General features: G+C 47.8%; 1 protein-coding gene across 1 annotated transcript in view; it reads left to right on the forward strand.

The window, feature by feature from the left end:
* The window catches only part of GRK5 (G protein-coupled receptor kinase 5), a 253,448-nt gene extending 248,107 nt beyond the window's left edge, over positions 1-5,341 (forward strand). The window contains exon 16 of the mRNA XM_074382960.1: positions 477-5,341. Within this exon, the coding sequence (XP_074239061.1) occupies positions 477-515 (39 nt within the window). The 3' untranslated portion in view covers positions 516-5,341. The remainder of the gene's footprint in view (positions 1-476) is intronic.
* Positions 5,342-16,565: the final 11,224 nt, after the last annotated feature.

Raw genomic sequence — 16,565 nt, forward strand, 5'->3', positions numbered from 1 at the left:
TTCCTCAGTCCATCAAGAAGTCATTTTTGTAACAGTCCCTAAGCGAGTGTTCTCAATTAGAAGAGTTTAGTGGCTGTTGGTGTTGTTAAAATAATAATAATTCTAGCATCCAAAGGCTTCTGATTTTTTGCAGGGAGATTTGGACATTGATGGATGGAACCTCCGTTGTGGTGGCCACTCCCAAAGGCAGCAGCTCCGTTCTCCCACTGCTGTAACTCTGTGCATTCCGTCCACCATGTCAGTGCCATGGGATCTAGATCGAACCACTGTTGTTGTTTTTTAAAGAGAAATCAATCCCTTAATGGAAATAGCATGGCATCCCTCTCCTGCTGCTGAGCTCTTGTTCTGTTTCTTCTGCATGTCACAGCTGTCCCCAAGATGCCTGTGGCCTTTGGGCTAACCCTTTCCTAAGGTTGACAATGAAACCCACCCCCAAACACAGCCCCCATGCTGACCATGCTTTGAACTCCCCACAGATGGCCCAACTCCAGTGGGCAGAGTCCAGGAAAACCTGAATTCTTACCAGGCCATCAGCTTTGGATCTCAAACCCAGCAGATGATTCTAGAAGTGCTCCAGCCACTTGGCACCAAGGAGGAACTGGGTGACAAGGGCTTGAGTCAGTGCCAGCACCATGACACCAAATGGGGCATTTGCAGGTCCCACCTGCCTGGTCTTATACAGAAGAAGTGGGCGCTACAGAGGATCTGGGGCTGGAACGTGGTGTAGCCAGTGAGGCACAGCGGCCCTTGCACCTCAGAACTGGGATTGCTGAGCGGGGACCCAGGACCTCTTCTGTCTCCCTCCACCTGCTTGCCTTAGCTCTTAGAATGAGTAGGGCTTACTCTGAGATGTTTATTTAGAAAATAAAGGTAAAAATAAATTTAAAAAAAATAAATAGAATGAGCAGGGCTTGGACTTAGCCGACCACCCTACCAAGGATATGACCTTGAACAGGCCACTCAGCCTCGATGTCTTCATCTGTAAATGGGATCACACCTAAGTGACAGGGCTGCTGGGAACTCATGTGACACCCAGCACAGAGGTCTTGGCCTTGAGTAGGGGCCTGGCCTTGACCTCTCAGTCATTCACACCCAGCCCTGCCTGGAGCCACACTCATTCCCAGCATGCATTCGGTCAGAGGAGGAGGACCCCTGATCTGGGAGTCAAGATGTGAGGCTTGTTTCTGCCCTGACTCCAACACAAGTCCTGAGTCCCTCGAACATCTCGGGTGGAAGAGTGGAATGACAGGCATTGCTTCCCCAAGGCTTCCAGAAGCCCGCACCTTTCCTGATTAGAGAGGGGGCTGGGGAGGAATCTGCTTACTGGGGGACTGGGCAGCACTGGGCAGAGAGAAAGAGGGGCTGGCTGGTAATGAGGGTGGGATGAGGAAGGGGCTCTCCCAGGATGGGGTCAGCTGAAGAGTGGAGGGAACTCATGGCCAAGGATTTGTCGATCATGCAGGAAGACTTCAAGGGGACAAGACGCAGGGTGAGGCAGGAAGTGCTCTGACCTCAGAACAGCGATGGGGAGAACTCTGCAGGGCCCAGCTCTGATTCTGGGCTATTCTCTCACCACTCCAGAACCTCCACTGCCCAAGCCAGCCTCCAGGCAGACAGCAGCTGCCATCTCTCCTGGGACAGACAGGGTGTCAGAGGGAGAAACTCCAGCCCCACGGCTGCGGCCCCCTCACCATTTACACTGCCCTGCCCAGCAGCTTTGCCCCTTCCCAGGCAGATGGGGTGAGCTGGGCAGGAGGAGCACCGGCCTCTCACCACCTCCACGCTTTCCAGGCCCCTGCCCGTCCTGTCCATGCCAGACAACCGTGGATTTGGTGAGGGAACCAAAAGAGCCTCCATCTGACTCATTTTCAGGAAAGGCTCAAAGCTGGCATCCCCCCGGCCCCAGTGAGCTCCAGACCACAGCCCCTCTGGGAGGGGGTCGTTAAGAACTGTGTGGATTCACTTGCCATCCCCAGAGACTGGGAAGAGGAGGGAGAGCTGGGGCCCTTGGGAACAGGCCCTCAAGCCACAGCATGGCAGGCAGGGCTCGTGGCACCACTTTGCCCAGCAGTTTCCCCAAACCAACATTGCCCAGGCCTGGCCAATTGTCATGGGGCCTTGGCATGGCTGTCTTGGGGGAAAGAGCAGGAAAAGCACATTCAGCAGGTCATCGGGTGAGTTCTAGAGTTTGCACTCCAGGGGTGCCAACTACTGGCAGGCAAACCAGAAGACACAGAAGGCTTGGGGCAGCCCCTCTCATGCTTCAGGAGTTCTGTCTCACCTGGCAACTTGATCAACTAGAATTTGATTCGACAGGTCTGGGGTCGGGGACAGTAGCACTTCTAAGTGATCCTGGCTGAAGCCACTGATCCTCAGATAACACTTTGAGCAGAGGGGCCTTAGAAAGCCCCAAACCTGGCTCACGCCTAATCCCAGCACTTTGCGAGGCCAAGGTGGGCAGATCACCTGAGGTCAGGAGTTCAGAACCAGCCTGGCCAACATGGTGGCACCTCATCTCTACCAAAAATACAAAAATTAGCTGGGTGTGGTGGCGTGCATTTGTAATCCCAGCTACTCGGGAGGCTGAGACAGGAGAGTCGTTTGAACCCTGGAGGCGGAGGTTGCAATGAGCTGAAATCACACCAGCGCACTCCAGCCTGGGTGAATGAGCGAGACTCTGTCTCAAAAAGAAAGCCCCAAACCTAATGGCAGGCTGGGTCTGTAGTCAAACCAGGTCCTGCGTTCTGTGGTACAGTTTTATTAATACTCACTGACACTCGCTGTGCCCTTGAGGGGAGCTGATACCACTAGTTTCCAAAGTCTGACACCCTCACCCCTGCAGGCAGTAGCAGCAGCCCTGTGAACTCCTGTTCTACTCCCCGTGCCAAGCCTGTTGAGTTAGGAATCCGGTGGGATCTATGAACAGGACTCCCAGGTGACTGCGATGCACGCTCCACTGGTTTACAAAGTGCTTTCATCTCATTGAGAACCCTTAGGGCAAAGCAGCCACTGGTTTTTTTGCTGACGGCTTTTCAGGGTCACAGAGGGCTCAAGAGGCTCTTACCTGCAAATGGGAGCAGGTGGGTACAATTGGCTACCATTGTTCTTTTTTTTTTTTTTTTTTTTAAGACAGGTCTTGCTCTGTCACCCAAGCTGGAGTGCAGTGGTGCAATCTCGGTCCATTGCAACCTCCGTCCCCCGGGATATAGCAATTCTGCCTCAGCCTCCCAAGTAGCTAGGATTACAGGTGCACACCACCACACCCGGCTAATTTTTTATATTTTAGTAGAGACGGGTTTTCTCCGTGTTGCCCAGGCTGGTCTCAAACTCCTGAGCTCAGGCAATCCACCTGCCTCAGCCTCCCAAAGTGCTAGGATTGTAGGTGTGAGCCACCACTCCCGGCCAGCTACCAGCATTCTTAAACAAAAGGAAAGAGGGTCCGACATGGAATCCTATTGTCATATTTTTAAATAAAAAGATAAACCAAGAAAAGGAAAAAAGTTACCTACAGGGAGAGGGAAGCCACCAGGGGAGGAGGAGAGTAGGGGACAGATATAAAAGCCAGTCTGCTCAGAAATGTACCTTGTCTTATGGATTTGACTTTGCAAGCATGCGTCAAATAAAACACAAATCCAGACTCAGTGGGGAGACCCATTAGAAGGATTTTTGTAAGGGAGAAAAGGGATGACTGCAACAGGGGCTGGAATGGAGACCACCGCAAAACGGAGGTGGTTTTACCATGCCATCTGCAAGGGTCTCGAGGATCAGGTGAAAAGACACTCTCTTGTAGAGAGAACAACGCTAGAAAGAGCCAGACATGGAAAGTGGGATGAAAGGGTGCTGTGACCAGATAAAGAGATCAGAAAATTTCACCCTGAGGTGGCCTCTGCTCTGGAAGGGCTGCCTATAGGCTCAGCCTGAGAGTTGGTCAAAGTTCAGGGTCCAGGAAGAAGGAGTGAAACTCTGGGGAAGATCGCTCTGTTCACCCAGGCTGGAGTGCAATGGTGCAATCTCAGCTCACTGCAACCTCTGCCTCCCAGGTTCAAGTGACTCTCCCGCCTCAGCCTCCCGAGTAGCTGGGATTATAGGCACCCAGCACCATGCCTGGCTAATTGTTGTATTTTTATTAGAGACAGGGTTTTGCCATGTTGGCCAGGCTGGTCTCGAACTCCTGACCTCAAGTGATCCACCTGCCTCAGCTTCCCAAAGTGCTGGGATTACAGGGACAAGCCACTGTGCCCAGTCTGAGTTCCCAGTTTTTTTGTTTTGTTTTTTTTTTTTTTTTTTTTTGAGACGGAGTTTCGCTCTTGTTACCCAGGCTGGAGTGCAATGGCGCGATCTCGGCTCACCGCAACCTCCGCCTCCTGGGTTCAGGCAATTCTCCTGCCTCAGCCTCCTGAGTAGCTGGGATTACAAGCACGCGCCACCACGCCCAGCTAATTTTTTGTATTTTTAGTAGAGACGGGGTTTCACCATGTTGACCAGGATGGTCTCGATCTCTTGACCTCGTGATCCACCCGCCTCGGCCTCCCAAAGTGCTGGGATTACAGGCTTGAGCCACCGCGCCCGGCTGAGTTCCCAGTTTTAACTGAGCATCAGACTCAACTCATTTCTAGCTTCTCCAGGTGTGCTCTTCACACCAGCAGCCTCTCCTGGGGACTTGTCAGTCGGTGGACCCTCAGATTTCTGAATCAGGATTTGCCATTTAACCAGATCCTGCCCCAAAGCACATTCAACAATTAAATTCTCAGTTTCTACCCCTGGGAGTTCATGGTGGCCCAGAAACCAACCACACTCCCAAGGCAGCCAAGAACTGACCAGCAGTGGGGGCTTTGGTTGAAACTTCCCTGCTGGACACCATCCTCCTGGGCTCCTTGGGGAAAGCCCAGAGATGGGCGGCTGGAGTTCCAGTTGTTACTTGGGGGAAGTAGAAAAGTTCTCTTTTAAAGCTTCCTTTCTTGTTAAAGAAAGAGTGTGCTAATAACTTTGTTAAGCCCTATCCTATGTAGCTGTTAAACATGCCATGCTTACAGGCACGTAGTACATTCTATGTCCTTATACTTTAACCAAAATATCTGTGCTGAATGTGCTCACAGGCATGTCCCAGCTCTCCATTGCTTTTACCAGTTTAAAAAAGTTTTAGGTTATTAGCCAATTGGGTTTTAGTTTAACTTGTGAGGTCTGGCTCTAGCCAACAGAGATCAGACACAGCAGTAAGGATGACCCCAAATGTGTAAGGGATACATTTATGTGTTTTCCTTTGTTCATTGTACTCTCATGGCACAATGGCTAGTGAGAGTACCCTTCCTGCATCCAGAAAGTAAAAATTGTGTTGCTGAAAGATCCTTTGTCTCGGTGCTGATTTTTCTTTGCAGCACAAACCGTCTATTTCCAACATCACTACGTGGTGCCTGGATTGGGAGAAGTGAGGCTCCTTTGCCTCTGCTTGGATAGGGGCTTTAATGGTCCTACTGTCTCAGCTTTGTGGAGTGTTCTTTGAAAGTTATAGGTGACAATTCTCCTGCTATTGAGGTCTCTGTCAGGCAGATTGCTGCCTGCCCTGCCATCAGTCCCAGAGTGGTTCTGTCTTCACCGAGTCTCTTCATCGTGAGTGCAAGGAGCTTCAGAGAAAAGGAAATGTACTGGAGTTTCACTTGGAAGTCTAGGACAGGGAGTGGCCTCGCAGGCTGAGGAGAACTGACTGTCCCTCTTTCTCATCTCTCTTGGGTCCACACCATCAATCAATTGGCCTCTGGAGTTTCTCCTGTTCCCTGCATCTGGGAATGACTTTCCTTGCTTCCCAGCACATGCAACAGCCCCACATCCCACCTGCCCTCAGCTCCCAAGTTCACATCCCCCTGAGCCACTTGGGAAGGCGCTTCTCATCTCTGCATGGAGTCAGCCATGGCCAGCAGAGCAGGGTAGGATGGGCACTCACCCTGGGACAGCAGGCACATCTCAGGAGAGCGAGGGGGCTGCACAGAGATGGGGAACCACGAAGACTCCTGGGATAGCAGGAAGGAGGGGTGCCCCCTACTTCCCTCAGTCAGAGGCAGGGAGAGAACAGCAGATCTGACTACTCCCTGGCTTCCCCATGCACCCTTGCAGGGGAGGCAGGCCAGCTAGCACGCCCAAGTGAGGGCTAAGAAAACAAGGTACGGCCCCAAGACCACTGGCTTCTACATGGCAGAAGTCAGCCCTGGTATCCGAGGCGGGGCCTGGAAGGGAGTGAGAGTACAGAACAGGGCGAGGGAGGAGGGCCAGCTGGGCCAGGGGAGCACAGGGTGTGCTTCGTGGTCTTGAGCCAGGGCCCAGGTTCTCAGGCCTGCTGCTCACCACAATCACCTGAAGAATTTGCAAAGCTAGGCTGGTGGCGACCTGGCTGGACACCGTGAAGTCAGAACATGTCGGGGTGGGCTCAGCTGCAGTGTCTCAGTCTCAGCACCTCTGCTGTAAAACGGGGACAATAACAGGCACCCACCACAAGGTCACTGTGGAGATTTAATGAGGTGACCTAGCAGGAGCCCTTCACTCGGGGTCTGTAAGTGCCAAGAAACAGTGGCTCTGTGCCTGTGGTCTTGAGGGATGTTACAGTAGCCACCTGTTGAGGTGAGCAGGGACACCCACTATGGAGAAGGGCACACTGACCTGGTTGCTTAAGTGACTCATCCAAGGCCACACACAGAGGAAGCTGCAGGGCGAGGGTCTGGACCCAGGGCCCTCTGGCTGCGAAGTGTGACAGACCCACCGCAGTCTCCCACGTTGCTGTTCACTCAGGGTGGCTGGTAAAATACTAAAGATATTAACTTTTAGGAAAAGTTATAGATTAGTCTCAAACCTTTTGGAAGGCCAAAAGGTTTTATTGGGGCAGGCTGAAGGCAGCCGTTCCATTAAGTTAGGGAGAAAATAGGGATGAGGCTTTCCCAATTAAGTCTGCTTACCCCACATCCTTTGTCTCCACTCTGTTTACTCATGTAAACATCCTGCTGGGTGGTCCTCTCACGGGGAGATCAAAGGGGAATTACCGGTTAATAGTGTTTACTCTGGGCCCAGAACCTAAAGTTTTTATCATTCGTGTAACCACTCTTTCAACCATGTTAATTATCCACAAGTGTGTTAATTTAGAACCTCCGTTGTCAAATCTTGAAGGAGTAAATGTGTGAATGGACAGGGAGTCTGGGTTGATTGGTTGCATTTCACCCTCTGAGAGCAGCCAACAGCCATCCCTAACCCACTGATATCACTGTAATGGTGTGAGAGTGCATTCATTCATCTGTCACTGAGTCTGGGTCTGCAGGCCAGACTTCTGCAGGAGGTGACTGAGGTCTCAGGTGGTGACCCTGACGTGATCGGGGACACATTCCCAAAGTGCTGGGCTTACGGGCTCGAGCCACCACACCCAGCCATTTGCAATGTTTTATTAATGTACTGTATGCCACTATGATATAAGTCAAAGAGTGCTACAGTTCACAAACCACCTTTCTCCACCTGCCAGTCCTACCCTCCAGCCCTGCCAACACATGGATTTTACACTTGTGGCCTTTAGAACTGTGAGGTCATGAGCAGGCACTGTTTTAAGCCACTGAGCTTGTGGTAATTTGTTACAGCAGCCACAGGAAACTAATACAACATCCCCTTTTTTTTAAAAAAAAAAAAAGAAAGAAAAAATAATTTATTTTATAAGCTCAACATTTCATAAGTCTTCAGATTTCCCTTGTTTATTTCCCTTTGGGCTTTGTGGGTTGTCAGTAAAGTTCTGTTGGAAAACCCTGCCAGCGTTCTGGAAGCCAAAAGAAACACAGAAGCAGGAGCAGATTTTGCCCACACTCAGCCAGGGAGAAGAAAGATCAGGGCTAGCATGGGGCTGAGGGGGGCGCTTGGAGCCAAGAGAGCAGGTTAAGACCAGGCTCTGCAACCAACAGGTGCCATGACCTCAAAAAATTTATTCACATTCCCTGAAACTAGATCTCTTCATCTGTAAAATTCACTGAATGCTTACTCCACAAATGGTTTGTTAATCTCTTTTCTACATGCCAGACACTGTTCCTGGCCCCAGAGACACAACAATGCATACACAAGGCAAAAGTCTCTGCTCTCGTGGAGCTGACATTATGCAGGAGTGAGGGGAGAAAACAAACAAGACACGTAAATAAATATATAGTATGTTTGTCAAAAATGCCAAGGAAAAAATCCGTAAAGCAGGGAGAAACAAGTGTCCTTCAGTAGGTGAGTGGTTAACTAGCCTGTGGTCCATCCACACCATGGACTACTACTCAGTTAATAAAAAGGAATGAATTACTGATACACAACAATGTGGATGGAGGTCAAGAGAATTTGCCGAGTAAAAAAAGTCAGCCTCAAAAGGTCACATACCCTGGGCAACACAGGGAGAGCCTGCCTCTAAAAGAAAAAAAAAGCCAGACATGATGGCATGCACCTGTAGTTCCAGCTATTCAGAAAGCTGAGGCAGGATGATCACTTGAGCCCAGGAGTTCAAGGCTGCAGTGAGCCATGATGGCAGTACTGCATTCCAGCCTAGGTGATGGCTCAAAAAAAAAAAAAAAAAAGTCACATACCATGATTCTATTTATACTTCATTCTCAGAATGTCAAAGTTTAAGAGATAGGGAACAAATTGGAGGTTCCCAGGGGTTAGGGATGGGGTGGGGTAGAGGGAGGTATGACTATAAAGAAGTAGAATGAGAAGAGATCTTTGTGGTGGTGATAGCATAGATCTGTGCCTTGATTGCAGTGGCAGTTACACAAATGCACACGTGTTAAAATAGCATAAAACTACACACACTTTGGACCAGTTGGAATCAATTTCCTAGCCTTGCTGTTGTATCCTAGGAATGTAAGATGCAAGCCTTGGGGGAAACTTGGTAAAGAGTGCAAGGGTCCTCTCTATACTATCTTTGTAACTTGCTGTGAATCCATAAGGCAGTATATTTGTAATCTATTTCAACATTAAAAGTTTTCAAAAACGTATGTGAGGAAATATAGGCCAAACCAGGGAAGAAGGATAGCTACTATGTGGGTAGCAGGTGCTAAAATTTTGGACAGTGCACAACAATATGTTACTACCTGTATTAGTTTGTTCTCACACTGCTAATAAAGAAATACTCGAGACTGGGTAATTTATAAAGGAAAGAGGATTAATGGACTCACAGTTCCACATGGCTGGGGAGGTCTCAAAATCATGGTGGAAGGCAAAGGAGAAGTAAAGGTACAACTTACCTGGTGGCAGGCAAGAGAGCTTGTGCAGGGGAACTTCCATTTATAAAACTGCCAGATCTCGTAAGACTTATTCACTGCCATGAGACCAGTGTGATGGAAACTACCCCATGATTTAATTTTCTCCACCTGGCCCTGCCCTTCACATGTGAGAATAACTACAATTCAAGGTGAGATTTGGGTGGGGACACACCAAACCATATCACTACTTTGGAGGGCAGGTGGATGATTTAAATGAGATATAATGTCAACCTGGAATGCTAAGCATACTCAGTAAATGCTGGTTTATAATTCTTTTTATTGGAGAGTTTGGTGTGTTATGTTATATTTAAATAACTCTATATTTTAGTTGAAGGAAATCTGTGTATTAAAAAAATTAAAATATTAAAAATAAATAACTCAATTTTTGGGGTGTCACAATAGTGTGGTGGTTATGTTTTTTTTAAAGTTCATAATTTTTAGAGATCCACATTGAAATATCTGCCAATGATATGACATGAGGTCTGGGATTTCAAAATAAAACAGAAGGTAAAAAGGGTTGGCTATGGTTGGGCAGGACTGGTGGTGGTTTGGTGGGGGCTGGGCTAAGCTGAGGTGGCAAAGGTGGTGATTGTGATGGTGAATTTTATACACTAACTTGACTGAGATAAGGGGTGCCCAAATATTAATAGCTGATAAAACATTATTTCTGGGTGTGTCTTTGAAGCTGTTTCTAGAAGAGATTAGCATTTGAACTGGCAGACTGAATAAAGACCTGTCCTTACCAGTGTGGGCAAGGCACCATCCAATCCATTGAGGAATGGAATAGAACAGCAAGATGGAGGAACAGCAAACTCACCCTCTCTGTTTGAGCAGGGGCATCCATCTTCTCTTGTCCTTGGACATCGATTTTCCTGGTTCTCAGGCCTTTGGGCTTGGACTGGAACGCCACCACCAGCTTTCCTGGGCCTGGAGCCTGCAGACAGCAAATCATGAAACTTCATAGCCCCCATAATCACGTGAGCCATTCTCTCATAATAAACCTCTTCCTATGGGTCTATAAATGTCCTGCTAGTTCTGTTTCTCTGGAGAAGCCTCACTAATGCAGTGGGAGTGTCCCCTTGAGTTCTGTCACCAGGACACAGGCGAACTATTCTGAGATGGATTCTAAGCACAGAAGGGGTCAGCTCTCCTGTGGATTAATGAGGTCCAGGCCACATCCATATCACTGGCTCTCTGTGCTGCAGAGATGTTGTACCTGACCAACGTGGTAATATAGAAGTTAAAAAAAATTTACTCAGGCAGCCAGTGAGGGTAAGGAAATTCTCAGTAAGGTTTTCCTTTTAATGAAAAGCAGCCCCCAAATCATTTTCTTTTCAAGCTGCAGACAGACAAGCAAGCTGGAAACTTGCACGTGTAAATGAAGGCAGTTGTGCCAACAGGAAAAGGCTACCTGGGACTATGCATGATCAAAATGGCGTCTCCATCTTCCCTTCTCTTTGCCAGCCATATGTACAGTAAGGAGCACACAAGATGGCACTGGCCAAGTGGAAGCCCATTTGCATAATAAAATTAGGGTAGGGAAACCAGCTTTCCCCTAACACTCTGTAAACGTCACACCTGGTCGAACCAATATGTGGCCCTGAGTAAATTAGACACCAGCTCCTCAAGCCTGTCTATAAAATCTGATGTGGTCCACCACGGCCAGCTGTTCCCTTTTGGACACCCCTCTCTCGCGAGAGGGAGAGCTGCTCTTTTTCCCTTTCCTTTGCCTATTAAACTTTCCTCTCCTTAACCTACCTACCTGTGTCCATGTCAATCTTCTCAGCCGAGATGACAAACCCTGGGTATTTCTCCAGACAATGAAGCCGCTTCATTGGTGGACCCACAACTTGATGAGGGATTTGTAGGAAAGACCCCTCTTTCTGCTTTACAAGTTGAAGCCATTTCCTATTTTGTATTGGGAGCAGGCTTGTCTTCTCACCCCTGTTTTGTCTAATAATCTGCTCACTAGAAAAGCCACGTCTGGCTGGGCATGTTAGTTCCATGCCGTTTGGTTACTATAGCTCACACCTGTAATCCCAGCTCTTTCAGAGGCCGAAGCATGTGGATCACTTGAGGTCAGGAGTTTGAGACCATCCTGGCCACTATGATGAAACCCCATCTCTACCAAAAAATAGAAAAATTAGCGGAATATTACGGTGCTCACCCATGATCCCAGCTATGGGAGGTTGAGGCAGGAGAATCGCTTGAACCCAGGAGGAGGAGGTTGCAATGAGCCAAGATCACACCACTGCACTCCAGGCTGGGGACAGAGTAAGACTTCATCTTTAAAAAAAAAAGAAAAAAAAGAAAAGAAAGAAAGAGAGGGAGAGAGAAAAGAAAGACCAGATCTGAAAGGAAGAGACCAGCAAGCACATGGTTTCCCCAGACTGATTTTAGCTACAGAACCCTTCCTCCCTGACAAACAAATCCTTCTGAGGCACCCAAACATATGAAACAGGCAGCCTTACAATGTTTTTACTGTGTAATCTGGAGTTGTGGGGAAGCACTTCCCCTTGTCAGGCTTCTGTTTCTTTGGCATGGCAATTTATACTTTTTGGGTTTTTTTTCCTGTGAATGGTTTGTTTATTTCCTTGGTGTATTGATCTATTCTCATGCTGCTATAAGGATATACCCAAGACTGGGGTAACTTTCAAAGAAAAGAAGTTTAATTGACTCACAGTTCTGCAGGGCTAGGGAGACCTCAGAAAACTTACAATCATGGTGGAAGTCACCTTTTCCCAGGGCAGCAGGAGAGAGAATGAGAGTCAGCAGGGAAATGCCAGATGCTTATAAAACCATCAGATCTCATGAGAACTCACTCATTACCATGAGAACAGCATGTGGGAAACCACCCCCATGATCCAATTACCTCCACCTGGTCCCGCTCTTTACACATGGGGATTATTACAATTCAAGGTGAGATTTGGGTGGGGACACAGAGTCAAACCATATCACTTGGGCTATTTTTCTATTGATCTTCTGAAAAATAATTTTTAAAAATGTTTGTGGGTACATAGTAGGTGTATATATTGATGGGGTACATGAGATACTTTGACACAGGCATGCAATGTATAATAAGAACATCATGGAGGCTGGGCGAGGTGACTCACACCTGTAATCCCAGCACTTTGGGAGGCCAAGGTGGGTGGATCACGAGGTCAGGAGATTGAGACCATCCTGGCCAACATGGTGAAATCCCATCTCTACTAAAATATAAAAAAATTAGCCGGATGTGGTGGCACGCACCTGTAGTCCCAGGTACTCAGGAGGCTGAGGCAGGGGACTCATTTGAACCTGGGCAGCAGAGGATGCCGTGAGCCAAGATCACAACACTGCACCACAGCCTGGGCATGACAGCAGACTCCATCTCAAAAAAAAAAAAAAAAAAATCACGGAAATGGATTCTTCATCCCCTCGGGCATTTATCTTTTGTGTTACAAACAATTCAATTATGCTCTTGCAGTTATTTTCTTTTTTATTATTACGTACTTTAAGTTCTGGGATACATGTGCAGAACGTGAAGGTTTGCTACATAGGTATACATGTGCCATCGTGGTTTGCTGCACCCATCAACCTGTCATCTAGGTTTTAAAACCTGCATGCATTAGATATTTGTCCCAATGCTCTCCCCACCTTGCCTCCACCCCCTAACAGGCCCTGGTGTGTGATGTTCCCCTCCCTTTGTAGTTATTTTCAAATGCACAATTGAATTCATTTTTGACCATAGGCACCCTGTTGTGCTAGACATGCTAGGTCTTATTCATTCACTCTTTCCAGCTATATTTTTGTACCCATTTCCCTCCCACCCCCACCCCCATTACCTTCTCCAGCCTCTGGTAACCATCCTTCCACTCTCTATCTGTATGAGTTCAATCATTTTAACTGTTAGCTCCCACAAATAAGTGAGAACATGTGAAGTTTGTCTTTCTGTACCTGACTTATTTCACGTAACATAATGATCCCCAGTTCCATCCATATTGTTGCAAATGACAGAATCTCATTCTTCTTTATGGCTGAATAGTACTCCATTGTGTATATGTACCACATTTTCTTTATCCATTCATCTGCCAAAGGACACTTAGGTTGCCTCCCAATCTTGGCTGCTGTGAACAGTGCTGCAATAAACATGGGAGTGAGGATATCTCTTGGACATACTGATTTCCTTTCTTTTGGGTATATACCTAGGAGTGGGAATGCTGAATCACACGGTAGCTCTATTTTTAGTTTTTTGAGAAGCCTCCAGACTGTTCTTCATAGCGGTTAAACCAATTTACATTCTTAGCAACAGTGTACAAGGGTTACTTACCCTTTCTCTATATCCTCGCCAGCATTCATTGTTGACTGTCTTTTGGATAAAAGCTATTTTAACCAGGGTGAGATGATACCTTGTGGTAGTTTTGATTTGCATTTCTCTGATGATTGAAGAATCGAAGTGATGTTGAGCACCTTTTCATTTACCTGTTTGCCTTTTGTATGTCTTCTTTTGAGAAATGTCTACTCAGATTTTTTGCCCATTTTAAAATCAGATTATTAAAATTTTCCCTATAAAGTTGTTTGAGCTCTTTATACATTCTGATTATTAATTCCTCGTCAGATGGGTGGTTTGCAAATGTTTTCCCCATTCTGTGGGATGCCTCTTCACTTTGTTGACTATTTCCTTTGCTGTGCAATAGCTTTCCCACTTTTTGTGGGAGGGACTTGGAGGGAAGTAATTGAATCATGAGGGCAGGTCTTTCTTGTGCTGTCCTCGTGATGGTAAGATCTGATGGTTATTATGAGGGGGAGTTTCCCTGTACAAGCTCTCTCCTTGCCTGCTGCCATCCATGTATGATGTGACTTGCTCCTCCTTGCCTTCTGCGATGATTATGAGGCTTCTCCAGGCACATGGATCTGTGAATTCTCCACTAAACCTCTTTCTTTTGTAAATTGCCCAGTCTAAGATATGTCTTTATCAGCAGCATAAAAATGGAATAATACACCATACTTGGAGTGGACTCAGACAGGGCCTGGAGGGCACACACCCCATATCAGTGAGAGGACCGGGTGGTGGTGGGGGAGAAACATCACCTGCAGCCAGATTTACTTTCTTCTGGGAAGCATCCAGCAGGCCTTTTGGGGTGGGGGGGTGGCATGGCTGGGCTGGAGGTAACCTGAGCATCCCCAAGCCTCTCAAAGCCCTTCAACCCCTCCCATAGCCTTACACCTGTAATCTCAGCACTTTGGCAAGCTGCAATGGGAGGATCACTTTAGCCCAAGAGTTTAAGACCAACCCGAACAATATAATGATAACCCATTTCTAAAAAAAAAAAAATTTTTATTAGCTAGGCATGGTGTTGCATCCTGCAGTCCCAGCTACTTAGGAGATCAGCTCTATCTACTTTACAGAAAGAGAAATGCCCATCTTAATGGTCCCGGCAATTGCATGTCCATCCCACACAGGGAGCACGCTTCTCCTAAGTGAGTATAAGCTGGAGACGTGAGTCCAATTGGCTGCTCTCACTGCTCCGCTTGGTGAAAACATCCTGCCACTCAGTGTCATTCTGATGTTTACCCATATGTGTTCTTCACCCAGCCTGGGCCCTCCACAGAGGCCAACCACTGGGCGAGGCCCTTGCCCTAAGACCCAGGAATCTGTCCCCTGAGCCCAGGAGGTGGAGGGAAACCAGCCGTGCCAGTCTTCAACATAGTGTTTTCCTAGGGTGTGACCAAGGGAAATTTTGGTGAAGCAAGGTATACGCCTGATCAAGGCTTTAGAACTGCAGCCCAGGAGAAAGGAACTCCTTTGTCCTCTTAGCCAGGGTGTGGTTGGAGCAGAGAGGGAGTGGTGAGCTCTTGGAAGTGGGAGCTCCGTGGCTTGAGAGTAAAGTTTGCTCCTAGCTGACCTAAAGTCACCATCAGGCTGGCCCTCACCTTGCCCATAAGAGGATAAACCAGCACGACCAGCGTGCCTGCTTGGGGATTCTCAGGTGAATATCTTGGGCATTTCCAGATGTAGTCACCCCTACTCTACTCTAAGTGAGGGCCCCTACTCTAACCCTCCCTGAGGCATTAGGCTCCCCCCACCAGACAGCCTTAAGCCACTGATAACATAGAAAGTATACAGTTTTTCCTTAGAAAAGTTGGGGCCCCTGAGCTTGATGCCTACTGTTTCCCCAACATGTGAGTGGTAAGAAGTAATAGAGAACGATCCTCTGTGCCCCTCACCCAGTTCCCTGCAATGGCAACATCTCACCAAGATCTGGTGCGACACTCTGTGTACAGAACCAGGATGCTGACATGGACACTGTCAACATGTGGAGCACATCCATCACCACGCAGAGCACGTCCGTCACCACGCAGAGCACGTCCATCATCACGAGGGTCCCACCTGTCACTGTTTTATGACCACGCTCCCTTTCCTCCTGCCTCCACCACCTACCCTGGCAGCCACTAATCTGTTCTCCATTTCTGAAATTTTGTCATTTCAAGAATGCCCTTGAACTCCATCTCTAAAAAAAATACAAAAAATTAGCCAGCATGGTAGTGCATGCCTGTGGTCCCAGCTACTTGGGAAGCTGGGGTGGGAGGATCATTTGAGCCCAGGAGGTTGAAGCTGCAGTGAGCATGATTGTGTCACTGCACTCCAGCCTGGGCAACAAAGTTGAGACCCTGTCTCCCCTGCCCCCTAAAAAAAGGGCCAAGAGCAGGTGGTTCACACCTGTAGTCTCAGCACTTTGGGAGGCCAAGACAGGCGGATCACCTGGGGTCAGGAGTTTGAGACCATCCTGACCAATATGATGAAACCCTGTCTCTACTAAAAATATGAAAATTACCTGGGTGTAGTGGCAGTTGCCTGTAATGCCAGCTGAGGTGGGAGAATCGCCTGAACCTGGGAGACAGAAGTTGTGGTGAGCCAAGATCACGCCATTGCGTTCCAGCCTGGGTGACAGCGTGAGACTCCAATTCAAAAAAAAAAGAAAAGAGAAGAAAAGAAAAGAGAGCCCTTGAAATGGAATCACACAATATGTACCCTCTAAGGATTGCCTTTTTTTTTTTTTTACTCAGCGTCTTTCTTTGGAGATTTACCAGGTTTTTGCACAGGTCAATAATCCATTCCTTTTTACTGCTGAGTAGTATTCATGGAATGGATGGACATGCTTGTATAACCATTAACGTGGTGAAGGACATCAGAGTTTTTCCAAGTTTTTGGCTCTACAAATAAAGCCTCTGTGAGCATTTGTGTACAGGGTTTTGTGTTGTTGGGACCAAGGGAAATTGCCCTTTGTCCTCTGAAAGTTCTCTGGAAAATCAACTCACCAAAGGCAGACT

The sequence above is a fragment of the Saimiri boliviensis genome, chromosome 12 (genome assembly GCF_048565385.1).
Source record: "Saimiri boliviensis isolate mSaiBol1 chromosome 12, mSaiBol1.pri, whole genome shotgun sequence".
NCBI classification, from domain to species: domain Eukaryota; kingdom Metazoa; phylum Chordata; class Mammalia; order Primates; family Cebidae; genus Saimiri; species Saimiri boliviensis.